The 27,987-nt window shown below is 42.0% G+C and overlaps 1 protein-coding gene across 2 annotated transcripts in view; it reads right to left on the bottom strand.

Moving 5' to 3' along the window:
* The window catches only part of LOC114669707 (uncharacterized), a 59,406-nt gene that overhangs the window by 18,717 nt on the left and 12,702 nt on the right, over window positions 1-27,987 (bottom strand). For both annotated transcript variants that reach the window (XM_051925988.1, XM_028825893.2), the window contains exons 3-4: window positions 26,443-26,487; window positions 20,631-20,741 (exon numbers count right to left, since the gene is read on the bottom strand). In XM_051925988.1, the coding sequence (XP_051781948.1) occupies window positions 20,631-20,741; window positions 26,443-26,487 (156 nt within the window). The remainder of the gene's footprint in view (window positions 1-20,630; window positions 20,742-26,442; window positions 26,488-27,987) is intronic.

Raw genomic sequence — 27,987 nt, 5'->3', positions numbered from 1 at the left:
GCTCTTTGTCTTATCCCTCACCTAGGACCAGTTTGCCTTGGGTGGCCCTACCAGGGGCATAAAGCCCCAGACAACAGAGCTCCTAGGATCACTGGGACACACAAACCCCTCCACCACGGTAAGGTGGCGGTTCGAGGAGGGGTAATCCTGACCTCAAACCCCAAAACATTAAACCAAAATTCATAGTCAGGAAAACACACAAAAATAATCATTAACTAGAAAAGAACAAGTAAATAAAAACCACACTAACAAGTCTTTTCAAATTGCATCTTAAAATCTGACGACACTGACCTTGATACCTTTGACCCGGTGATGTCACACAGTGCACACTCCAAGTTGACCTTGCCTAACAACAGCTTAGCAACCATCAACAAACATTCCTCAGACTGGCACTTCTCAGGGGAAAATAAGATTGCAATGTGAGGGAATACTAAACATTGTTAACAGTATGTCAGAAATAGATCCCCTATTCTACATGTAAGGGTTCCAGCTTTTGATGAAAACTCAAGGAAAACTCAGAAAAAAATTAAATAAAGCAGCCGATCATAATAACAACTAAATCCTGATTCTGCTTTTGACTTTTGTTTAGGTTTTTGACTTTGAACGCAGCGTTGTCTTTTGAACTTTGGTAGCTAATCTCAGATTCTAGCGCACAACAGACCTGTAACTCATCTGACAGTGCTTAAGAAATGTCCTCAGAAGATAACCAAAGCAAAGATCTCCGGCATTCTGTGCCTGAAAAAGCTTGTGCAAAGTTCTCGTCAGTCATGAGACATTTTTTCTTTTTCTGTCTTTTGTTCATTTCATGGCTAGTTTCTAGTAAAGCCTGTTGGTGGTGTCCTGATTGTCCTGTCATGCTTTGCCGGTCTTTTGTAGTGAGATGGCTTTTCTTGTGATTCTCTCTGGACCCTGCTAAGTGACTGAAACTGAGGTTCCTCTGTTTGCTTCGTGCAGCCCATTCAAAGGTAGTGTCAAAGGAGAACATTTTTATACAATGGGTATGTAAATAATGAAAAGTAAAAGCCAGTGGATGAAGGGGCAATAGGCACCCTTTATTGAGACCAGGGTGATAAGTGAAAAGGCAAATTACCTGAATACTTCTGCTCCTTGTTATTGTTGATGGCTGTCTATAGGACGCAGATATTTACCAAAGAGTCACCTGCTTTGAAGGTCAGACTGCTTTGATTGCAGTGGCGGACCGTGCATTTCACATCTAGGCCTTCAGTAGTGCTCTGTCTGAATCAACCCGCCCCTCAAAAACTAATTTATGGTTATAAAAACCATCTTAATATGCAGAAATACAGTATAAAGAGCTTTTGTATCACAGATAGATAACTCCAATAGCCACAATAAATGCCTTTATTGAACAGACAAACCAGGGGTGAACAAGTTCCTTTCTACTGCAGCTAGAGCCGCGACACACATAAACATCAATAATAACTCATAAACTTGCAATATTATTTAGGAAAATCGCAACATTTTACTCACCAAAAATTTGGATTATTTGTAAACAAAATCCATCCTCCTCTCTTTCCTCAAAAACAGTTCAATTACTAGCAGATTATCTGTGCGCTTCAGTTCCATCAGGAAGTCCCTTTCTATCTCCATCGAAGCTAATGCTAAAAGTCAAACCTGCCCTGTCGTATTTCTGGCATAAGTTTTAATTTGCTTTAGGACTGAAAATGTCCACTCGACAGAAGCAGTGGACACGGGAATGGTCACTGCCAAACATACCAATGTCTACAGCTGCCCCATGCTCCATGCCCCATTTTTCTGATGAAGGAAGTCAAGGAGATCAGTGGGAGATTTTCCTGCAAAATCATCCAAGGCATACTTACACCATCCTATCCAATCAACGGGTCTGAATACGGTGATGTTGATGTTGATGCCTGCTAGAGGGCCCCAGTAACACCAACTCAAAATCTGATTGGTTGAAGCGACAGTTTAATCGACATTTATTTTGTGTTAGAGGGCCTGAAGAACGGATTGTGAAGGCCTCCGGGCAGACTTCTTTCACCCTGCCTGGCAACAAATGATGGCTGAAATGTGATTGTTTAAATGCTTTAATACGAAAATACATGTCTGGAAGCAGCACAGCCATCGGAAAAGTTATGAAAGGAAGCAGACAGACTATTTGGAATTATTTAATAAGTATTCATGGACAAAATATAATCAACATCAGTTTGTTATTCAGATATTTTTTTTTTGCCAGCAGAGAAGGCCTTGCAGGCCCTGACGGTCCACCACTGTTTGATTGGTATCTCATCAACACAGAGCACTGTGATACAGAACTGCCTGCTTCCTCTGAAAATGAACATGTTCTGGAGACACTGGTTTCTAATCAGCATACAGTGGTATATATAGTTTTTGATAGCTGACAATAATACCATTGTTTAAATATCCTTATATTATTTTGCTTCTTTCTGTCCATGCTCGATATAAACAACGTTTGCCACAACTACTATATCCCTGCACAACAATAGTGAGGAATCCATGTTCCTGGCAGAGTTTTGGTCTTAGGCTTATCTTCAAGTCTTCAATTCTTCAATGTGACTGATTATCAACTGTGGTATCGATCTATGTTCCTACCCTCACCTATGGTCAGCTATGGGTAGTGACCGAAAGAACGAGATCGCGAATACAAGCAGCTGAAATGAGTTTCCTCCGCAGGGTGTCTGGGCTCTCCCTTAAAGATAGGGTGAGAAGCTCAGTCATCCAGGAGGGGCTCAGAGTAGAGCCGCTGCTCCTCCGCATCGAGAGGAGTCAGATGAGGTGGTTCAGGCATCTGATCAGGATGCCTCCTGGACGCCTCCCTGGTGAGGTGTTCCGGGCACGTCTAACCGGGAGGAGGCCCCGGGGAAGACCCAGGACACGTTGGAGGGACTATGTCTCTCGACTGGCCTGGGAACTCCTTGGGATTCTCCCGGAAGAGCTAGAAGAAGTGGCCGGGGAGAGGGAAGTCTGGGCATCTCTGCTCAAGCTGCTGCGCCCGCGACCCGACCTCGGATAAGCGGGAGACAATGGATGGATGGATGGATGGTATTTGACTGTTTATTCAGTGGATACTTTGTTACTGACCGAAACTGCATTATAACATTATCATTTTACATCTCCTTTTTCCTTCACTTCAACATAAGCCTCCCGATAAAATGAAAAGACACATACTGTACAGCCTAGTGGCGAGCTATAGAAACGGTCTCCCCAGCCTACATACTCACACCAATGCACATAAGCATAAACATCTACAGTTCTACAGAAAAGAATCCCCCTTTGAAATATTCCTATTTTTTGTTGCTTTACAGTCTTAAATGAAAACACACACACCAATATTTTTTCCAGCTTTACTTACTCAATGCAATCTGTAACATCCAAGTGAAAGATATCACAGCTACAGTTCAGAAGAATTTAAAAAAATAAAAAACAAGAAATACTGAGATTAATAAAGGATCCTCCTCCCTAAACTCAATCAGGTGTCAGTGCCCACCATTTCCATTGCGGTTACTGTCTTCCTTCCACGTGTGATCAATTGTAATCCGCGTGATTAGTGAAGCTGTTCCTGGAGCATTAATTCCCTTGCTTGGTAGTACAACTGACAACAAACAACTAACTAGGGGTGGCAAGCCACTTTCAAAAGATCTCAATAAGGAAGGAGATGGAGACAAAAAAATCTCAAAAGCTTTATCAATCCCAAGGATCACAGTAAAGTCCATCATAAAGAAGTGTTTGGTACTACTAAGACCCTCCCTGGATCCTCCAAACTGGATGGAAGAGCAAGGAGGAAACTGGTAAGAGAGGCCAATGGCCACTTTGAAGGAGTTACAGGATTTGATGGCACAGACTGGTCATTAATGGTGTGCATGTGACAACAATTTCACAAGTGCTCCACAATTGTGGCTTGTTCAGGAGGGTCACACTTCTCAAGACAGGCCACATGAAGGCTCGTTTGAACTTTGCCAGAATGCCCCTTGAAGATTCTGATGCCAAGTGGAAAAGGGTCTTATGGTCAGATGAGACCAAAATCAAACTATTTGGCCTCAATATCAAATGGTACACCAATGCAGCCCACCATCCACAACACACCTTACCTACAGTAAAGCATGGAGGGGGGCAGCATCCTGTTGTGGGGGGACCTGGGTCTCTCGTAAGGGTAGAAGGAAAAATGGATGGGGAAAAATGCCATCAAAATCTTGAGGAAAACCTGCTACCCTCTGCCAGAAAGTTGAAGATGGGCAGAATGTTCACCTTTCAATACGACAACAACCCGAAGCACACAGCAAAATGGACCACACAGTGGCTGAAGGAGATAAAAAGGAATGTCCTGGTGTGGCCAGTCAGAGCCCAGACCTAAATCACAGTGAAAATCTGTGGAAAGATTTGAAGATAGCAGACCACCAACACTCACCATCCAATTTGAGTGAACTTGAACAGTTCTGTAAAGAAGAGTGGGGGGCAACTATTACACAATCTTGATGTGCAAAGCTGACAGAGAAGAATCAACAGACTCAAGGCTGTCATTAAAGCAAAAGGTGGGTCAACAAAATATTGACATTGGGGGGGTGATCCTTTATTACTCTCAGTATGTCTGGTTTTCGATTTTTTATAATTTTTCTGAACTCTAGCTGTGATATCTTTCACTTGGATGTTAGAGGTTGCATTGAGTAAGTAAAGCTGGAAAAAATATTGGTGTGTGTGTTTATTTTTAAGTATGTAAAGCAAAAAAAATTGGAATATTTCAAAGGGGGGGATTTGTTTCTATACCCACTGTACATCACGCCAGACTAACCAGCACAAGCAAGATGCCTTAGAACAACAAAGACAACATATGACAAACCACAGAGTGACATTATCCAAAGATCAGCAGCAACAAGTCTTGCACCTGAATGAAGTGAATGAAAAATGAATTACACACACAACCTTTCTGAAGAGCAGTGACAAACTGCCAGACAACAAGAAACATTATGATGGAAAAACTACAGGTATTCCATAACACTGACAACTCAAAACGAGATATTCCCTTTATATTATGGCGTAGGCAAATCCCCGTTCATTTAGCATATTGTATGACTATCACCGAGTCACGACAAATGTTTATTAATGTCGGAGTTTATTTGCCAGACCATGTTTTTACCCATGGCCATCTGTACACTACATTTTCCAGAGTTACATTGAAACCTGAGATAAATGTGAAGGTACTTGAGGGTTACACACAGGGGAATATTTTCACTGACAATAATGTTTATGCAACAAATTCAGTTTTCCGACAATTATCATATACAGCGGTATGCTCCATTACCTGACAGCCACACTTACTGACTTACATGTGCCCTGCATTTCCCTTCTTATCCGAGATGTTCTGTTAACCTGTTCGTGTTACACTTTGTATTATAAATATTCCTGCTGTTGTAAGATGATTATAATAACATCCCCTACTAATCATGTGACTACTCTAATACTGAGTCCTCTCACAAGTCACTACTTGTTAAAATAATCTCCTTTCTTACTGTAACGTGTGATGTTCTTCTCTCCCTCATCATCATTTCATTAACGCTTTAATTCTTTTCGCAAGCACAATTTGCTTGTATTTACACTATATGCAATATTATTGCATAAATATATTTACACCATTGCTAAACAAAGGAAATTGGTATATACCATTGTTTAATCGATCATCATTTGATCTAGGTAGAGAGTGAAGCAGTTATATACTTCTAGGCAGTGGCTGGTGAATGCTGTCAAGATCACTTTCACGGAGTGCAGGGACTTGCAGGCAGACGAGGGTACATGACTGACAAGATGCGAAGGACACAGATGGTGACATCTACCTCCAGGGAGGAAGGGACAGTTTCACCAGAAAAATGCCGGTTATGGGTCCTGCAAGAGGGGGAAGACTCACAAGAGGACCAAGTGAAGCCGGAGGGTGAGAAGCGAAGTGAAAATGAACGCTCGCTCCATGAGGGAAAGATGCCGACAGGGTTTTGACAAGTTAGCAATGCTTCTGTTGGGAAACAAGCATTTGACGAACAGAGTGTTTCAGTGGGACAGTGGGAAAAGAAATTGTTGTAGTAACACAGCTCGCAGTTTGGACTTCGCACACCCAAAGGTTGTATCCTCTACTGCTATGTTTTAATGGATTTTTAGAGTATGGACCGTGTGCTCTCTTTTTAAAAGGTTGTCACCCCTGATATTTTTCGACTCTTATCTTCTACTGTCTTCTTGGTGGATTTTATTTTGTCTTTTGTAACTGTCACACACGTGCGCATGGGAAACAGCTGAAGGGCCTAGACACTTGTAATTCTACGCCTGGCCAGGGGGCGGCGGAGTGTACTGACTATCTCTCTCAGTCCCTTGCAGACCTGTCCCGGGAAATCCCGCCTCTGGACGGCCCCAAGGATGATGTCACTTCCGAACACCAGGATGCCACTCCCACTTCCTGCGATGAAGACGTCATTTCCCTTCTGGGCCTTTAAAGCTGCCATCTTGTTTCCTAAGAGTCAGTTCTGTTTTGGACTCCGAACGATTCACTTCGTGTATTTAAAAAGAGCAGGGCGGACAGGGGCTGACAAGTGCCCTGGGTCCTAGTGCCCGACGCTCCGAGCCCGCGGCAGTCTCCCGTAGCTCTGCATGGACGCAGACGGGAACGGGGCTGCACGTTTGTCATGCGCAGACTCAAACCGTCAGGGCGTCCAAGAGGGAAAGGAGGGATCGAGGGCTGAGTGCCGATTCCTCCAACAGGAAAGGATGTGCTGCTGGGTGCGCACGTCCAGTCAAGGGCCACTCTCCAGAGCCAGTGGAAGGGAGAGGAAAGCAGGCGGTCCCGTCAGCTAGAGGGACACGCAACCCGCGGAAAAGGTTCCGAACAGGCAAGTTCCAGGGTCCTTGTAAAAGGGGAGAGCGCTGCCAGTACGTGGCACAAAGGGACACCAGAGAAGGGTGTCCAGGCAGCGTCTCTGCCCCTGTGTTTCTATCTGTTGCAGGATGGGGCCCGGGACAAGCAGTAGGACCTGCTTCGTGGGAAGCCGTCCCTCAGCAGATGGACCGTCTGGCCGGACGACACTTCGCTGGCGATGGGGCAGCCTCTCAACCAGCGGAGGCTGCGAAGGCACGAGCGGCACTGAACAGCGGGGCGAGGAGATCTCGGAGAGGGTGCCGAAGAAGAGAGTTCCAGGGTGCCGGATTGGATCCTGGACAGAGAGTAGGACCCACTTCGGGGTTGAGCCGCCCTAACGGGGTGTGTCGCTCGGACCAACGGGTCTTCGCTGGCGATGGGGCACTGTGGTGCCCGGCGGGCGTCCAAGCCCGGCCGGGACGCCTAGGAGGAGTGGAGGAGGGCTTGTGCCTCCTCCAGGACACGAGGGGGCGTTCTCCCTGGTGGCTTTGGGGCTTGGAAGCTCAACCCTGTAGGGGCCCGTGGTCACCGCCAGGGGGCGCCCTGATGCCTTGGGAGCATTGGCCCTCAGTACTTCAGCCACACCGGGAAGTACTGGGGGGAAGAGACTTGAGGGCACCCGGTGGACTTTCGGCTTCACATTGGGAGCTTCCGCCACACAGGGGTGTGGCTACGGAAGCCCTGAAGATGCACCTGGAGCCCATCCGGGGCACATAAAAGGGGCCGCCTCCCTCTAGTGAGGAGCGAGAGTCGGGAGGAAGAAGACGAAGCGTGTTGGAGAGGAGTGGAGGCAGACCAAAGAGACTGTGAAGGGCATTGTTGTGTGACCAAGACTTGAAGGGGTGATTGGTGCTTTGTGCACTGGGTTGGGCACTTCACTGTAAATATGAGGAATAATAAACATGTGGTGGACTTTAATACGGTGTCCGTCTGTCTGTGTCCGGGCAGCTTATCACAAACAGAAGTTACTATTGTTTTGTTTAAAATTGCTGCCAGGTCTATCAAGGTATGTTTACTCATCGACCAATTTAAAGAAACCTGTGAGCTATTATCTTGAAAGTTCAAGAATTCCTAGACTCTTAATGAAACTGGGCAGCATGGTCAAATATTTTAACTGTCTTTAGGGTTAGGTTACCTTTAAGTATAACCAGACACCCATCACATTAGCTTATCTGGTAAATTCCAGCAGTAATGTTGGATGCAGATGTTCTATCAGACGGTTGTGGCGAGTGCCCTCTTCTATGCGGTGGTGTGCTGGGGAGGCAGCATAAAGAAGAGGGACGCCTCACGCCTGGACAAACTGGTGAGGAAGGCAGGCTCTATTGTAGGCACAGAGCTGGACAGTTTGACATCTGTGGCAGAGCGACGGGCGCTGAGCAGACTCCTATTAATCATGGAGAATCCACTGAACAGGATCATCTCCAGACAGAAGAGCAGCTTCAGCGACAGACTGCTGTCACCGTCCTGCTCCACTGACAGACTGAGGAGATCGTTCCTCCATCACACTATGCAACTGTTCAATTCCACCCGGTGGTGTAAATGTTAACATTATACAAAGTTACTATCTGTTATACCTGCATTGTTATCACTATTTAATTTAATATTTTCTTTATCAGTATGCTGCTGCTGGAGTATGGGAATTTCCCCTTGGGATTAATAAAGTATCTATCTATCTATCTATCTATCTATCTATCTATCTATCTATCTATCTATCTATCTATCTATCTATCTATCTATCTATCTATCTATCTATCTATCTATCTATCTATCTATCTATCTATCTATCTATCTATCTATCTATCTATCTATCTATCTATCTATCTATCTATCTATCTATCTATCTATCTATCTATCTATCTATCTAATGCAACTCGTGAAGTGGCTCTTGGCCTTTGCTAAGTTATTTTAAAGTGTAGCCCTTTCAAAGGAAGTGTCCAAAGGCAGCACTACACCCTTGGCCTCTGTTAAGGTATTCTTGCTTGATCTGTTTAGAAGCCAAGGTCACCAGCCTTGGCCATATTGCTCAATTAGATTTGCGTGTTTGAGATAGGAGTGCAGTGCTTTCAGGAGGGGTGCCGGTGAGAGAGCTGAAGGATATAGGCATCTCTCTGAACCCTGTTAAGGGACTGAAGCTGAGGTTGCCAGCCTTTATTGCACTGTTTGATAAGTGCAGCCCTTTCAAAGATAGCTTTTCTGGAAAGTCCCAGCACTAGTGCAACTCCTGAAGTGGTTCCTGGCCTTTGCCAAGGTATTCTGAAGTGTAGCTCTTTCAGGGGTAGCGCCCAGTGGCAGCGACAGGCCTTTGGCCCTTGTTAAGGTATTCTTGCTTGTTCTGTTTTGAAGCCGAGGTTGCCAAGCTATACTGCTTGATTTGATTTGTGTGCTTGAGACATGAGTGATGAGTAGATGTCACATAGGTAAGTATCATGGGGTCTATATGTAAATCAAGACTAATAATTTAGGCATTCCCAATATTTACTTGCCCACCAAAATAAAAAGAGCATTAGAGGTTAAAGTGCCTTTTCTGGACACTCTCAGCACAAAACAAGACTCATTATATCTTTCATGCACAACGTGAGCTACCACAGCTATGCTGATGACATACAACTGTATTTGTCAGTAGCACCTGAAAACCCCAACTCTCTTGCCTCACTGACCCCCAATGTCCTACTTGTGTTTCTGCATGGATAAGTAGTAATTTTCTCAAACTACATAAGGAGAAATGGGAAATATTTGTCCATCCATCCATTTTCCAACCCGCTGAATCCGAATACAGGGTCACGGGGGTCTGCTGTGATTGGCTAAAATGGATATAGTGAGGGTATTAGAAATAAACTCGATCCATTAGGCTTAAAAGTCGAGACAGAGATAAAGAATTTAGGGGTAACTATTGACTCTGTCCTGAATTTTAAATCACATATTAATCAGATTACTAGAGCAGCATTTTATCACTTAAGAAATGTAGCAAATGTTAGATCCCTTATTACTTTGCAAGATGAAGAGAAATTAGTTCAAGCTTTTGTTTACAGTCAGCTAGATTACTGTAATGCACTCCTATCAGGACCACCCAAAAAAAGACATCAAACGATTACGAGTGCAGAATGCAGCTGCTAGAATCTTAACTAGGAAAAGAAAATCCAAATACATCTCTCCAGTTTTGACGTCACTACATTGTTTACCCGTGCCATTTAGAATTGACTTTAAAATACTGCTGATGGTTTATAAAGCCTTAAATCATCTCTGCTCCATCCTATATTTCAGAATGCCTTTCACCTTACACTCCAAATCGTAACCTGAGATCTTCTAATGAGGGTCTGCTTGAAGTGGTGAGGCGGCCTTCTGCTGTTACACACCTAAAATCTGGAATAGCTAACTGATAGAAATTTGTCAGGCTAATATGGTGGAGCACTTTAAAAAACTGCTAAAAACACATTACTTTAACATGGCTTTCTCATAACTTCATTTTAGTTTAACCCTAATATTCTGAATATGCATTTAATTATCTTTTTTTTTTTTCATGGCTCCACAATCCGTACTAACCCCTACTTTCTCTGCTGTTCTCTTTCTGTTTTTCTGTGGTGGCATCTGCGCCACCACCACCTGATCAAATCACCGTGATGTCCATCCATTGATGGATTGAAGGCCAGAGGTCCACAGGACCGTCATCATCAAATTCCTCCATGTGAACCCTGAAAACCATGAGTACTGATTGAGGTCATTTATGTTAGGAGGGCTGGGTGGTCTCATGGCCTCGGAACCCCGGCAAATTTTATTTTTTCTCTCCTGCCTTCTGGAGTTTTTTTTTTGTTTGTTTTTTCTGTCCTCAACAGCCATCAGACCTTACTTTATTCTTTGTCAAATTAGTATTTCCTAATTTTATTTATATATTTTTTCTTTCTTCATCTTGTAAAGCACTTTGAGCTCCATCATTTGTATGAAAACGTGCTATAGAAATAAATGTTGTTGTTGTTGTATGTTCTCTTGTTATTATTTTATCATTTCTGTCACATGTTTTACTGTGTGCTCAGATTCTATATAGTGCTGTAAGTCTGTCTCCTGTGAGGGCCCTCACAAAAATAAAGAATATTTAAACTGAAAGTAGGGTTAGCGGCTTTATCTGATCAAGTTCAACCTGATTTGTGGCGCAGCGCTGTGGACAAAGCTACCAGATGAAGTGAGCGTCATGGCAGTGCAGAGGGGGTGCAGACAGAGCGCACCCACCCAACTTTACTGGCACCTAACACAGGATGTCCTCCAGTTCTCAGAACCGTGCACCACAAACTTAAACTAAGCTCTTAGTGAAACTCCTCTTTATGACTGACTAGCAACATACCTGCGCTTCGCAGCGGAGAAGTAGAGTGTTAAAGAGGTTATGAAAAAGTAAAGGAAACATTTTAAAAATAACGTAACATGATTGTCAATGTAATTGTGCTATCATTGTTATGAGTGTTGCTGTCATATATATATATATATATATATATATATATATATATATATACACATATATTATATACATAAAATACATATACACACACACACACACATATACACATATATTATATATATATATATATACACACACACACATATACACATATATTATATATACATATACACATATATTTTATATATATATATATATATATACATACATACATACATACATATACACACATACATGCACTTACAATAACATAGAAATCAATATAAACAACATTAACATCATTATCATATGAGAATATGAAGTAATATATAAGAAGCACATTTCATATAAATATAAATTATTAAACAGTAAAATCTTCTTCTATAATTTGCTACCGTGGCTGTTCGTTTGTCTGTCCAGGATTTTAAATCACCTGTAGCTTGCAAACTGTTTCACCTATTGACTTGAAATCTGGTACACATATAGTACGTCACGTCTGCTATCCGCTTTATGGGTGATGATTGTATTACTCTTTTTATCTTTATTTTATTTTATTGTAGAATCAACTCCTATCTGCGCACACCAGGGCGGCCGTGGGCGGATGCGTATGGTGTATTCACTCCATGTTATCGTGCATTGCGCTGTCACTGGTATTTTGATAAAAGAATCTGAACAACATATAAGAAGCGTATAAATTATTAAACAGTAAAACATTAACATTTAAGAAGTAAAGTTACATTAAGTACTACTGCAGTGCCTTCGGTATACCTCATTTTTTGTTTGCCCATTACATGCTTAAATGTATACATTTTTTGGTGTACCTACCCGAGAACACGCGACATATAACCGACCGTGGGAGAAGCATGGATTTTAAACACGCGTTGAGTTCATCTGCTGGTCTCCCTCGTGGAATAACTGGTAATGTTTGACTAAAATCTACAGCGAGTAAAACAACATTACCTCCTTTTTTTTTTTACAATCTCTGAGATCTTGCTTTTTTCGGTTCAAGGCTTCATAAGCTCTTTTATGTTCCATGGTGTACTTATCCCAAACCATCATCTTTGAATATTGCAAGACTTTCGCCTTGTTTGTAGATCGACGTGCCCTCTTTTAATTGCAAGAAGCAGATATATATATAGCCAAATTCTCGCGCTTCGTTGCGGCGAAGTACTGCTTTCAATTTTTTATTAAGAAGAAAAGAAAACCTTTTTAAACGGATCGAAAATATACCAATAACAATTTGTTAAGGATCTGTTTTTTTGTGAAGCTCCCTTTTCACAGCTGTCCCGCTACGGCGTGTGTTTCGTTTATTTGACAGTATGTAGATCGTGGTAATTACATTCATGGCATTCATTTTCTGAATCACAATCTGATTGTATGGGTGGTTACCTGCCAGGTCACGCTTGTGGTTTGTCAGCAAGTCGCCTTACGTCCGCCACGTGCCCTCTTTCTGTTATTTTTTGTTCTTCGCAGTTTGTGGCTCTTCCTTCATTTCTCCCTACTGCGTTCTTTTATCTCACGAATATGTTATTGCAATCCGCAGCGGGAGCGTTTCTATAAACTTACTGTAATTTAAACTTACGTTTTACACCGTGCTTTGTTTCCCTTATGAAGATGCTTGTATGGTTCACTCGCTCGCTTCTTATTGTTTCGCTCCCTTCTCAATTGTTTAATGAATTTTTTGTTCTTCGCTGTTTGCGGCGCCAGAGTTGAAGCCCCTAAAGTTGCGGTCAGCAAGTTGGCTAACATCCGCCATGTGCCGTCTTTCAGTTGCGAGAAGCAGATCATAGAATGGTTTTAATAGTTTACTTTCAAATAATGCAAAGAGTATGCGACACGTGTTTCTCCCTAATTCTGAACTCATCAGGCGTACACACTCACTGCATCCGCTCTCGGGAATCGAATCTCGAACGTCAGCGCCAGAGGTGAAGCCCCTAACGTTGCGCTATGGCGTGTGGTTCGTTTATACCTCGTGTCTTCTCATTAAACTTTTATCTCGCGAATATGTTATTGCAATCCGCAGTGGGAGTGTTTCTATAAACTTAATTTAAACTTACGTTTTACACCGTGCTTTTTTCCCTTATGAAGATACTTGTATGCTTCACTCGCTCGCTTCTTATTGTTTCGCTCCCTTCTCAATTGTTTAATGAATTTTTTGTTCTTCGCTGTTTGCGGCTCATCCTTCATTTCTCCCTACTGCGTTCTTTTATCTCGCGAATATGTTATTGCAATCCGCAGCGGGAGCGTTTCTATAAACTTAATTTAAACTTACGTTTTACACCGTGCTTTGTTTCCCTTATGAAGATGCTTGTATGCTTTACTCGCTCGCTTCTTATTGTTTCGCTTCCTTCTCAATTGTTTAATGAATTTTTTGTTCTTCGCTGTTTGCGGCTCCTCCTTCATTTCTCCCTACTGCGTTCACAGTCTTTTCACGTGATTACGTGGAAGGCGTGATGACGTGACACTCAACTCCTCCTCCCACGGCCATCGAGCTGCTGTCCATTACAGTATATTGTGAAAAAAGAGGTTCCAGTTATGACCATTACGAAATGAAACTTGCCTAACTTTTGTAAGTAAGCTGTAAGGAATCAGCCTGCCAAATTTCAGCCTTCCACCTACACGGGAAGTTGCAGAATTAGTGATGAGTCAGTCAGTCAGTCAGTCAGTGAGTCAGTGAGGGCTTTGCCTTTTATTAATTAGTATAGATAACTCAGGCCTGATCTGTAATCTCTTTCATGCCAGTTACTGTTTTAGTTTGGCTGGTTTTCATATTTATTAAATTAGATTTTTTTCATTGCTCCCAGTAAGAAGATGGAGGCAGATGATAAGGTGTTCCACAGTAATTCTTGTGAGTGGCAACTGTAATGAAAACTGGAGGATTGCATTTGAGGCTGGGACACTCCTGGTAGCCTATGTTGGCTCACTTCTGAACTGTCAGTAACTCTCCTCTGTGTCCTAACTTCAACCCTGAGCAGCATTAGGTGACAGTCTTGCTCTGGTTTCCATTACTCAGTTGGTTCCTTATTGCCACTTGTATCATGATGATTCATTCTTTTGTTTTTATAGTGTGTAAAGAACATGGCTGGACTTGACGTCCCATTCAGGTTGGATGCTGCTTCCTTACCCTCACAGGTAGCGCAGTGGTAGTGCTGCTGCTTTGCAGTAAGGAGACTGTGGAAGATTGTGGGTTCGCTTCCCGTTTCCTCACTGTGTGGATAACGCTTTGAGTACTTAGAAAAGCACTATATAAATGTAATGAATTATTATTATTCAGATGAGAGGTCATTATAATAGGGGGGACGGTGGGAGACAACCTCTTGGAGACATATGTTTTCCCAGTATGGTGGGTGGCAGCATCCTTTTCATCGTATTCTTTATAGACACCAACCTGGCTCCACTTAAAGTGTAGTTCAAGTGGGTGATCCTGTTGGGGTCCTTGGGTGCTGTTACAGGGAGTTGCTGTTCGCAGGAGAGACTTCCACCAGTCCTGAATGTGCTTCTCAGGTGCATTGTTGCAGCACTGAAGTACTCCCAGGTCTGGCATGAAAGAAGCTCCTCCACTTCCGCCAGTTGGGAGCGGATGTAAGGTGACACTCAGCTGGAGTGCGGCCAGAGGACTAGAATTCAGTTTACGGTGTAAGAAATTGTGGAAAAAGACGGTGAGAAGGTATGTTGTTTACTAAAAAAAGTGTATTTGAACCCAGGACTTTAGTAGTTGAAGTTGTGTCTGGGGTTTGAGGGTCTGAGGCACCCACTACAGGCCACAAGTGTCATATTTTCTTGTGTTCTATTTCCCATTATACATTTTTGGGGCTGCTTAATCCATTCCCAATATATTTCTTTTGGTATCTGGTTACTTTAACCTATTATAATTATTTTGCATCTTTCCATGATTCAGTTTTATGTTGATTTGCTAGGGGTAATATTAAGGGGGGGCGGCACAGGTGGCGCAGTGGGTAGCCTGCTGCCTCGCAGTTGGGAGACCTGGGAACCTGGTCCCAGGTCCTTCCTGCGTGGAGTTTGCATGTTCTCCCTGCGTCTGCGTGGGTTTCCTCCGGGCGCTCCGGTTTCCTCCGACTGTCCAAAGACATGCAGGTTAGGTGGATTGGCGATTCTAAATTGGCCCTAGTGTGTGCTTGGTGTGTGGGTGTGTTTGTGTGTGTCCTGCGGTGGGTTGACACCCTGCCCGGGATTGGTTCCTGCCTTGTGCCCTGTGTTGGCTGGGATTGGCTCCAGCAGACCCCCGTGACCCTGTGTTCGGATTCAGCGGGTTGGAAGATGGGTGGATGGATGGAATATTAAGGGGTCATGAATTCATGACATCACAAGTCAAAGGGTATAAAGGTTAGTCTTTCAAATCCTTTAATTGTCCAAGTTTGTGTATTTTGGAACAAAACACTAAGTGTGATTGCGTCTTTCAAGTCCTCAAATCTTTCATTTTCCTTTAGTTAATGTTTTATATATATATATATATATATATATATATATATATATATATATATATATATATTGTAATGGATGGCCGGGGCTCTTACCCAACCAGGATGCTTTTTAAGGGAAGGACTGGGGAGAAGAAGCTTGCACTGGCTAGTATGTCCCATCGGGATGATAGAGGGCAGCCTCCCTGGACAGGTTTGGAGCATGGAAGTTCAGCCCTGTTGTGGCTGGTGGCCATCACCAGGAGGTGCAGGGGAAAGGCTGAACCCTCCTGTGCAGGTCTACCATCACACCCAGAAGTATGCCCGGAATGGAGATCATGGGAGACCTCTGGCATTTCTGGGTGCTCTAAAAAAGAAGCCACCTCACTACATTCAGGGAGCCAGAGTCGGGAGGAAGAGGAGGACAAAGCCTGAGGGAGGAGTGGAGGCGGAAGAGAGAGAGGAAGAGACGGAGAAGTGCTCTGTGCTTAATTGACTATGCTTATTATTGTGCTGTACTGTGCATTGGTGGTGAGAAAATATAAATGTGTGTGTTGCTGCACTTGTGCCCAGTGTCTGTTGTGTTGGTTGTTTGGGGAGCTGTGCACCCTCTGGTGGTCACAATATGTTACATATATATTGTGAAGGACGACTGGGGCCTTTGCCCAGCTGGGACGCCTTTATGGAAGGACCGAGAAAGAGATAATACCTCCGCCGGGACATGAGAGGGCAGCCCCCCTGGTTTGTATCAGGGCCACGGGATTGGAGCTTGGAAGGTCAACCCTTCCGCTGCCAGGAGGCCCCTGGACTGCAGCACTTCTGCCATACCCAGAAGTGCAGCCAGGAGAGGATCTGGGTGCACCTGGAGAACTTCCGGGTGCCCATGCAGCACTTTCACCACACCATGATTGTCAGAGGGCACCTGGAGTGCTTCAGGGTACAGTATAAAGGAGGCAGCCTCACTCCATTCAGGGAGCCAGAGTTGGGAGGAAGAGGACAAAGCCTGAGAAGGAGTGGAGGGAGAAGGGCTGGCGGAAAGAAGGGACTATGTGTGGGTGTTTTGTTCTGTGCAATGTTCTGTGGGGAGCAATTGTGAAAGGCTTCCCATTTATAAATAAAAATGTGTGTATGTGGAAAACTTGTCTTCTGCCTGTCTGTGTCCTGGTTGGCTTCACCATATACAGTATACACTTATATATATATTTATGGAAGTGACGATCTACAAGTCTCCGACTTAAAATTTAATGCCAAACAATATCTACATACTTCTCTCATATCACCTATTTCTATATATTCAATCTCTTTTTGCTGATCCATTATTTCACAGAGTAATAATTTCCATTTGTTAGCGCAAATGCGATCTTTACTATCAGTTTTTTGAGACTTTTGAATTTTAGTACTTTAATAATCTCTAACCTGCTCTGCACGTGCATCGCGCCAACGTTTGTGAACCTCTTTATGACATTCTACTTTGTCATCTACTCTTCATCTTTTATTTTCGACCCCGCTTGGAGCTGAGAGCACAGGAACTGTGTCTGACAACAGCATTCAAACGAAGGAGAAGTGAGTGGACCATGAGCACAGCAGGCACTTCATGTCTCTGCCGCTTGCTTATGTGGATTTTACTTTCACCAAACAACAAATCTTTTCATTCTCCTGGATACGCGTCTTCATTGGGAAGAAAAATTACTTTTCCCTGATGGCAACATGAATTTGAGTTTAAAGCCGAACAATAACTACATATTTCTGTCATATCACCTATAGTCATCTCTTTTCCCTGTTCTGTTATTTCACCAAGTAATAATTTCCATTTGTTAGCGCTAATGCGATCTTTACTAAATACTTTCATAAATTCTAACCTGCTATGTATGTGTATCGCACTAATGTTTTTGAACCTCTTTTATGATGTTCTACATTGTCTTCTACTCTTTGTCTTTTATTTCCGACCCCGCTTGGAGCTGAGAGCGTAGGAACTGTGTCTGACAATAGCATTCAAATGAATTAGAAGTGATTGGACTGTGGGCGTGGTGGTAAATGTTTGAGAGGAGTACGGACATGTCAAAATCTCTTGGCAAAAAGTCTCGTCTCGCAGTACCTGAATTTATCTCTTGCAGGAGTAAAAATTATCTCCGAGAACATCTCGTCCGAGGATTTCCTTTTATCCATCCATCCATCTTCCAACCCGCTGAATCCGAACACAGGGTCACGGGGGTCTGCTGGAGCCAATCCCAGCCAAAATAGGGCACAAGGAACCAATCCTAGGCAGGGTGCCAACCCACTGCAGGGATTTCCTTTTATAATAGAGAGATATATACACAATTGTTAACTTAAAGTATATTTTTGCCTATACATTTCATAGTATAGATCATACTTTTAATACTTATTGCCATTCACATAAAAAATCTTCAAAATTATCTTAATACATAATTCGGCAGTCTCCTCACTCACTCACTCACTCACTCACTCACTCACTCACTCACTCACTCACTCACTCACTCACTCACTCACTCACTCACTCACTCACTCACTCACTCACGTCTGTCCGAAGCCGAATGCGCAGTCGCCTTCTGCGCAGCTGGCCGAAAAACCTTACGAGACAAACATCGCAGCAATCCGCCGTGAAAATTCAAAGAGAAAGGCGACTACGCCCGCGAAAATTCAGAGAGAAGGGCGACTTCGACCAACATCCAACCCCAACATCGCGGGAGGCGGTGGATTTACGGCTGCAAAAATTCAAAGAGAAAGGCGACTTCGATTAAAGCTCTAGAGGCCTGAAAGGCGATTTCGACTACAGCTCAAGGCCTAATTACGCATTCATTCAATACACCTATATCAGGTTTGTGGTGCTTATACTTATATATTATACTATTCCACTCGTGCCCGTTTCATCTTACGTTGTCGAAACGGGCTCTTTGTCTAGTATTATATATTTTTTTCATCTGAACTTCTTGCATTTGCTTTATTTGATCCCCTGCTTATTCTTCCTTTGTTTATTATTAATTTGCCTTAGTAAGGTTTTTACTTCATTCAATTGGTGGGTCTATAATGACCGTTTAACATTGTTAATTAAGGAGCCTTTAAAAGCTCATGAAAGGTTTTAGTATTGACCAGAAGAAAGCATATCCGAATGGTTAATGCGATAGACAGAATGGCCAAAAGATTGTTGATGGAAACTAAAATAAATGTATTGTGAAAGTTTTCACCAGCAGATTGGTAATGCACACTAATGGAAAATAAATGTAATGAGAATGTGTGTCCTCATTTGATTGGCTAATTTCAGAAGAACTCGACTGTTCTAAACGTACAGTGTGATGCCCTCCACTCAATACCTCTAAGGCTTTCATAGCAGCAGATTGCAGACATCCCGTGTCTAAGAAAATACCTTCAACTCCTCAGAAGAGGAACATACACTTATCAAAGACCCCACTGTTGTAACAATTCGTCTCGAGCGCTAACCTGAGACGATTGCTACCACTAATCTGTCCTAGGTGACGGCAGATGATAAAAGGATAAGCCAATATCACACCCCGATAAATTTCCTGTATACCCTTTATTCTACTCAAAACAGTTCCTTAATACCAATACATTTATAGCCCACAAAAACTATAGTCAATATCTATACTTACATTACATCAAATAAACAACAAAAAGAAATACAATCCCTTACACATGCATCCCATCCATCCATCCATCCATTTTCCAACCCGCTGAATCCGAACACAGGGTCACGGGGGTCTGCTGGAGCCAATCCCAGCCAACACAGGGCACAAGGCAGGGAACCAATCCCAGGCAGGGTGCCAACCCACCGCAGCACATGCATCCCGCCACCCTGAAATAACCCTTATATTGCAGCACCACACACATATACATATATATACACAACAACAATATTCATTCCCTCAGTTCCCCTTCCAGTGATGATAAATAGCTCGACAGATTGTCCACTGTTCTACTCCGTAACTGCCGGCAGGCAGACGAAGAGCCCTGAAAATTGCGGACTATAAGCACACTCCCCTCTTCGTCATGAAAGACATACAGTCAATCTTGCGCCATGATAAAATATAGTAAGTCCTTTTGAAATAGCTCACCAGAGTCCGTAGGAAATAGCGGAACGTTCGATTCCCCAATCCAAAGAAGACCTTCCACCTTCTGACAGGACGGTAGGAGCTCCTAGGCTTTTTACATGGCCAGTGCAGTAGATGATCTGTATTTTAATTATCCGATGCTCTTCTTTCACCCTTTTCCTCCTCCTTCCTTCACTCTTTAAAACGGCGCGCTTTATGCAAATGACTCCACAAAAAAACATTAAAACCGGAAGTTCCACCTCTGGGGCACCGCTGTCAATCTCTAGCTGTAAGAAGGTTCCCCACAACACCCGATCGACAGCAGAAAACATTATCTTTATGTGGCAGCGCTACACTGTAACGTCATAAGACAATACTGTCATATGGGCTTCTCTTAACTGTTAGTGTATGGGAGTGAATACCACATTTGAAAGAAAATTAAATCAGTTCTTTCTTTAGTCCCAAGTTTCTATGACTTAAAATCTCCGCTATGGTTACTGGTGACAGGCACATCAGTTTAATTACGGCTGCAACTATGAAAAGCCCCACTGAAAAGTAGAATGCACTCATACTGGATTCAGATGGTCTTTTATGTCCACTGCTGCTCAACTCTGGAATGTGTTCCATCATATTACTTTCCTGATTTTTTTTTCTTTATTTAAAACTTTTCAAATTTGCCTTGTCTTTATCTGAAATTCTGTTCCCTGTAATTTTAGTTTAAATTAACCAGTTAATTTTATAGTTTAACATTTTATGTTTTTTTTTTCTTTTAATGTGCCTCTGAGCATTTTGACTGACACAATTAATTAAAATGTATTTTGATTCATATTATTTCATACCTGCTTGTATTTTGCAGATTATGAATCCAAGAGCCATGCAGAAGATGATACCCACGAATGTCACTGTTAGTATAAAGAACAGGTCATATTCTTCCTTGATTTCCTGTACTCCTGTGAATAAAAATGCCAAAAAATGAATGTGAATACTTAAGTTCTACTGCAATGTGAGCTGCTTATAAATGTAACATCGTGAACAAATTATGTACAACATAGCTACTGTGTTATAAATTAGTGCCAACGTGGACACCTTGCAAACCAAATGTGCAAATCTATCACAAGCAAATGAGGCTACATCAACACTCGGGCCGTCTTAATGCGTGGGCACGCTGGGCAGTTGCCTGGGGGCCCCATGCTAATTATGTATGTTTTGACTTGCTGTCAATAAATAAATACTGAACTATACTAATCTATAAATATTTGTTATTGTGTTACAAGTGGGCATTGGCATTCGCCTCTGATTTAGTATCACGGTCACCTCTGCCACCGCACATGCAGGTATGTGTGTGGATCTCACGTACTACATATAATAAAAGCGTCACTTCAACTCAATACAATGCAAAGATATTTCCCAAAAGTTTATATTAAACACTTAATTAATAATAAATAATTCATGGTAATTTCATACTGTGCCACCTCTGTCTGTAATGTTTACCTATTGAGTATCATTTATTTGTTGAAATGTTGGTGTTTTTCAAGGCTCATGTTATATTGTCAAAACATGTTGATTATTCTTTGCTGTACAGAATGTTGTTTAATGTTTAAACCCTCATTTTGTTGAAAGTACCAATCCAATAAATATGTTTAATTTTATCGACCATTTACATTTTTATTTCTGTAAGTGGTTGTGCAGGTAGGCTATCAATATGGCTGAACGGATGAAGAGGGGGAGACAGGGAGGCTGGAACTGGAACTGATGTGGCAGGAAGATGGATTCAGGGCAGGGCCGTCTCAATGCATGGGCACGCTGGGCAATTGCCCGGGGGACCCCACGAGCATAGGGGCCCCAAGCTAATCTATGTATGTTATGACTTGCTGAGTGGTTGTGAAGGTAGGGGCTCCAGTGCACTACTTTACCCGGGGGCCTATAATTCTGTTAAGATGGCCCTGTCCACACTACTATATAAAACCACACTACTTTATAAAAACATAGGCATTAGTCTCGGTTATCAGGTTGGTGTTTATAACTCTAGAAAATGGAGACTTTTGAGAATGCTCTCCAGAGCCACCTATTCTTAAAACGCAGGCTTGGCACTACAGTGTAGGTGGGTGAAAACAGAGAGCTTTGAAGACAAAGACTAACCGCACTCTGTCTGGTTTGTGCTTATGCTGCGCTCCATTTACCTCAGAAGCTGGATGTTGGAGCTGGGAATGACATCACACTCGAGATGATCACTTTCCAGTAAAACATGTGGAAAACCAATATGGAAGTATCCAGGAAAAACCTTTGTTCTTCTTGCTCCATTAGAATAAAAAACAGTTGATAACAACACATCACATAGTAATCCAAACACAGTAGCAAGTTGGACAGTACTGTGCCTATGACTCATTTAATTAGACACAAAAAGACAGAAGTGATGATAAACAGTATAATAGTAGAGCTTTCGTTAAAGTTCATAGTGTACATCGTGAATTTTGGATTGACTTCATGATTTGAAGTCGGACAAACTCAGACTTGACAGACCAGCCTTGGGTTTTTGAGTTGGAAATCCGACTTATGGTGGCATTCCAATTGAAAATTCTGATTACAAAATTGGAAAATCCAACTTCCCAAATGGAATGCAGCATTATTACATGGATCTTCCCGATTGGATCTTATTTGTTACATTTTCTCCGTTTCTTTGCTCGCTTTATACTCATGCATTGCTCTCAACGTCAATTCCACCTCATCATCAGTGCAAACAAAAGGATCTGTTATTTTGTTTATCATGTTTTCCACTACTGTTCTGCGTGTGTAAAGTTGCAAATCACTTCCTTCTCTTCTTTTTTTCAATGTGCACATTCCCAGTGCAGGCAAACAGCTACATCATACGCATTTTGGATCATTTTAGCGTTCACAGAGATACTTTCTTAAAAATAACTGATAATTGAAAACATAGTAGTCTGGATGTAGCCCTGAGGTTTGTATTTTAGGTGAACAGAGATATCATACCAAAATTCTCTGAAATCTTCTTTATTCAACAATTGGTACTCACAATAGTCACAGAATGGTATGGCGCCATTCCTGTTAATATGTGAGAATCTTAAGGACAAAGCCAACTGGTGAGGAAAGCAGGTTCTATTGTAGGCATGGAGCTGGACAATTTGACATTTGTGGCGCAGCGATGGGCGCTCAGCAGACTCCTGTCAATCATGGAGAATCCACCGCATCCACTGAACAGGATCATCTCCAGACAGAGGAGCAGCTTCAGCGACAGACTGCTGTCACTGTCCTGCTCCACTGACAGACTGAGGAGATCGTTCCTCCCTCACACTATGCGACTCTTCAATTCCACTCTGGGGGGTAAACGTTAACATTATACAAAGTTATTGTCTGTCTGTATACCTGCATTGTTATCACTCTTTAATTTAATATTGTTTTTTATCAGTATGCTGCTGCTGGAGTATGTGAATTTCCCGTTGGGGATTAATAAAGTATCTATCTATCTATCTATCTATCTATCTATCTATCTATCTATCTATCTATCTATCTATCTATCTATCTATCTATCTATCTATCTATCTATCTATCTATCTATCTATCTATCTATCTATCTATCTATCTATCTATCTATCTATCTATCTATCTATCTATCTATCTATCTATCTATCTATCTATCTATCTATCTATCTATCTGTTTGTATGTCTGTCTGTCTGTTATTGCATTTGTTTCGGTTGGATGTGAGGCGTGCCAAGGTCATCGTAGCCACACGAGGAACACAGAAGTGAAAATGAACGCTCGCTCCATGAGGGAAAGATGCCAACAGGGTTTTGACAAGTTAGCAATGCTTCTGTTGGGAAACAAGCATTTGACGAACAGAATGTTTCAGTGGGACAGTGGGAAGAGAAATTGTTGTGGTAACACAGCTCGCAGTTTGGACTTCGCACACCCAAAGGTTGTATCCTCTACTGCTATGTTGTAATGGATTTTTAGAGTATGGACCGTGTGCTCTCTTTTTAAAAGGTTTTCACCCCTGATATTTTTCGACTCTTATCTTCTACTGTCTTCTTGATGGATTTTATTTTGTGTTGTGCAACAGAAGTTACTATTGTTTTGTTTAAAATTGCTGCCAGGTCTTTCAAGGTGTGTTTACTCATCGACCAATTTAAAGAAACCTGTGAGCTATTATCTTGAAAGTTCAAGAATTCCTAGACTCTTAATGAAACTGGGTAGCATGGTCAAATATTTTAACTGTGTTTAGGGTTAGGTTACCTTTAAGTATAACCAGACACCCATCACATTAGCTTATCTGGTAAATTCCAGCAGTAATGTTGGATGCAGATGTTCTATCAGATGGTTGTGGCGAGGGCCCTCTTCTATGCGGTGGTGTGCTAGGGAGGCAGCATAAAGAAGAGGGACACCTCACGCATGGACAAACTGGTGAGGAAGGCAGGCTCTATTGTAGGCACGGAGCTGGACAGTTTGACATCTGTGGCAGAGTGACGGGCGCTCAGCAGGCTCCTGTCAATCATGGAGAATCCACTGAACAGGATCATCTCCAGACAGAGGAGCAGCTTCAGAGACAGACTGCTGTCACTGTCCTGCTCCACTGACAGACTGAGGAGATCGTTCCTCCATCACACTATGCGACTCTTCGATTCCACCGGGGGGTAAACGTTAACATTATACAAAGTTACTGTCTGTCTGTATACCTGCATTGTTATCACTATTTAATTTAATATTTTCTTTATCAGTATATGCTGCTGCTGGAGTATGTGAATTTCCCCTTGGGATTAATAAAGTATCTATCTATCTATCTATCTATCTATCTATCTATCTATCTATCTATCTATCTATCTATCTATCTATCTATCTATCTATCTATCTATCTATCTATCTATCTATCTATCTATCTATCTATCTATCTATCTATCTATCTATCTATCTATCTATCTATCTATCTATCTATCTATCTATCTATCTATCTATCTATCTATCTCTTTGTTTGTCTGTCTGTCTGTCTGTTATTGCATTTGTTTCGCTGTTTTGCCTGTTTCATTCTTCATTTTTCTTCAAGTATAAAAAAAATGTTTTTGATTTTTCTACTAAAGACCACAGGTTGACAGTTAGCCTCTCCTCAGAAGGTAATTTTCAAATAATTGGTGACTTTTTCTATAACTTTTATAGCTTTAGCCTCATGCTGGTCTTGTGCAGGCCAAACCCTTTGGAGTCTGGGCTAGGCTGCCTTGAGTAAGGCCTGCTTTTGGATTCCAGACTGGTCTGGATTAGGATATTTGGAGGCCTACACCCTTTTTGCTATGTTTTTGTGAACAACTTCATGACACATGTAGATAAAGACAGTTTGAGTATTGTAAATTAAATAGGATGCAGAACAAAATGTGAGTAGATATGTAATTAGACTAGACTAGATTACTGTCACGCACTCCTCTCAGGATCACCCAAAAAAGACATCAATCAATTACGAGTGCAAAATGCAGCTGCTAGACTCTTAACTAGGAAAAGAAAATCTGAGCACATCACTCAAGTTCTGATGCCACTACATTGGTTACATGTGTCATTTATAATTGACTTTAAACTACTGCTGATGGTTTACAAAGCCTTCAATAATCTCCATCCATCCTATATTTCAGAATGTCTGTCACCTTACACTCCAAATCGTAACCTTAGATCTTCAAATGAGTGTCTGCTTAGAATTCCAAGAGCTAAACTTAAAAGAAGTGGTGAGGCAGACGGCCTTCTGCTGTTGTGCACCTAAAATCTGGAATAGATGACCAACAGAGATTCACCAGGGTAATACAGTGGAGCACTTTAAAACACTGCTAAAAACACATTATTTTAACATGGTTTTCTCATAGCTTCATTTTAGTGTAACCCTGATATTCTGTATATGCATTTAATTATCATTTTTTTCATGGCTCCAAAATCCGCACTAACCCCTACTTTCTCTGCTGTTCTCTTTCTGTTTTTCTGCAGTGGTGATCTGCGCCACCACAACCCGATCAAAGCACCGTGCTCTCCCTACATTGATGGATTGAAGGCCAGAGGTCCACATGACCATCATCGCTTAATTCTTCCACATGAAGCCTGAAAACCATGAGGACTGATTGAGATCATTTATGTTAGGGGGGGCTGGGTGGTTTCATGGCCTCGGAACCCCTGCAGATTTTGTTTTTTTTTTCTTCAGCCCTCTGGAGTTTTTTTTTCTGTTTGTTTGTTTCTGTCCTCCCTGGCCATCGGACCTCACTTTATTCTTTGTTAATTAGTATTGCCTAATTTTATTTTTATATTTTTTCTTTCTTCGTCTTGTAAAGCACATTGAACTACATCCTTTGTATGAAAACGTGCTATAGAAGTAAATGTTGTTGTTGTAAGGGTTAAGAATAAAACTTAGGCATACAGTAACAAAGGGCTATGAGCAATCATGGTATATTGTGGAGGAGGAGAATAAATATGGCATAATTTACCATAATGTTCATAAAAGCTGAAATGGCACCATCAGTAAAGCTCAATTAAGTCTGTCACTTCTACAGAAAGAGGAAACTCTAAACAGAAACATAATGAGGCGAGAGACCATTGTGTTATGTGCAAAAGAGTGGCACGCCTGGAAGGAAACAACGAGACACCATCTAACAAATAAATCAAATGAGCCGTACCTTCAGAGCAGGAGCAAGGGCCATTCACCGAAGAGTTTGTCGATTCTAGGAGAGAATTAATGAAAAAGAAAATTTAAATATAATTTTTTGTAAAACATGTAAGTTATGTAAATATAGATGTTTTATATATACTTATATAACAGATGTGGACAAATCTGCTGGTACCCTTTCACCTCATTGAAAAAGAGTTTGCATGCCCCCTAAAAGTGATGAAATGAAAAGCCATTGTCCCCTGTTCACCTGCATGCCTTTGACATGTCATCAAGTAAAGCAAAGCGAGTGTCAACAGAGATCATGTACAGTGGTATCTCTGGTCACGACACGTATTTCGTTCCAAAATTCTGGACGCGACCCGATTTGTCCGCGACCCGTACGTAATTTCCCCATAAGATTGTATGTAAATACAATTAATCCGTTCCAGACCGTACAAACTGTATGTAAATATATATATTTTTTAAGCATAAAAATAGTTAATTATACCATGGAATGCACAGTGTAATAGTAAACTAAATGTAAAAACATTGAATAACACTGAGAAAATCTTGAACAACAGATAAAACTAACATTGTAAGAGTTTGCACTAGTCCCTTACGAACCGCTCGCTGTAAACACTTTTAAGCACAGGGAAAAAAATTAAATGCCCACTTCTCTTGCAGAACTTTTCAAACCGTCCTCTACTGGCTTTAAATTCCTCAGCTTCGCCACTCGAAGAAGGATTTTTTTTCAGCAAATCGCAATGAATCTTCCTGGCTTTCTCTCATATATTCGCCTCGCTTACGCTATCCCCTGCAAGATGCTTCTCATTCAACCACAGTAGCACCAGTTTTTCCACCTCTTCCAGCACTTGAGGCCTCTGCTTGGTTAACATTGTAACTCCTTTTGCAACATCAGCTGCTTTGTTAGACCTCATATACGCAAACAAAAGTATATGGGAAGCGGAGAATGGCAAATCATTGGCGCGTACGAACAAACGCGCGTAGGGAAACTGGTCGCCAGTGTTTTTGTTCGCCACCAGAGCATGTGGTTGTGAACAGATGCAAAATTTTAGCAAACTTTTTGATCGTAACCTGATTTGTACGTGTTCGGAAACGTTCGTGACCAGAGGTTCTACTGTATGGCTTATTCTACAAAGAGATTCTAAAAATGCCTGTTAAAGGCAAATGCTAGAAGATCACAATCTCCAAGCAGCTTCATATTCCTGTGACAACAGTTGCAAATATTACAAAGGAGTCGAAGGACCATGGGACTGTAGCCAACCTCCCTGGACATGGCTACAAGAGAAAAAATCGCCCCCAGAATGGGCAGAAGGACATTGAGAAAAGAAAGAGTTCATTAGCATGAATGAGAATGAGAACCTGTAGCCAGTGCAGTGCTCCAGGCCCAGAGTTGGCCAACCTGATATATAACACTTATAAAGCATCAGTGAAGTGGTTATGTGTCTCTGTGTGGTGCGGCATTTGACATGCTGCTAAAATTACTTACAAATGTGAAGGATTCACAGGCCGCATATTAAAGTATCCAATATTAAGAGAAGCGTGTCTCATT

The sequence above is a fragment of the Erpetoichthys calabaricus genome, chromosome 4, assembly GCF_900747795.2.
Source record: "Erpetoichthys calabaricus chromosome 4, fErpCal1.3, whole genome shotgun sequence".
In the NCBI taxonomy this organism is placed as follows: domain Eukaryota; kingdom Metazoa; phylum Chordata; class Cladistia; order Polypteriformes; family Polypteridae; genus Erpetoichthys; species Erpetoichthys calabaricus.
The sequence above is the reverse complement of the archived record's forward strand: the minus strand, read 5'-3'. Positions and strand labels throughout refer to the sequence as shown.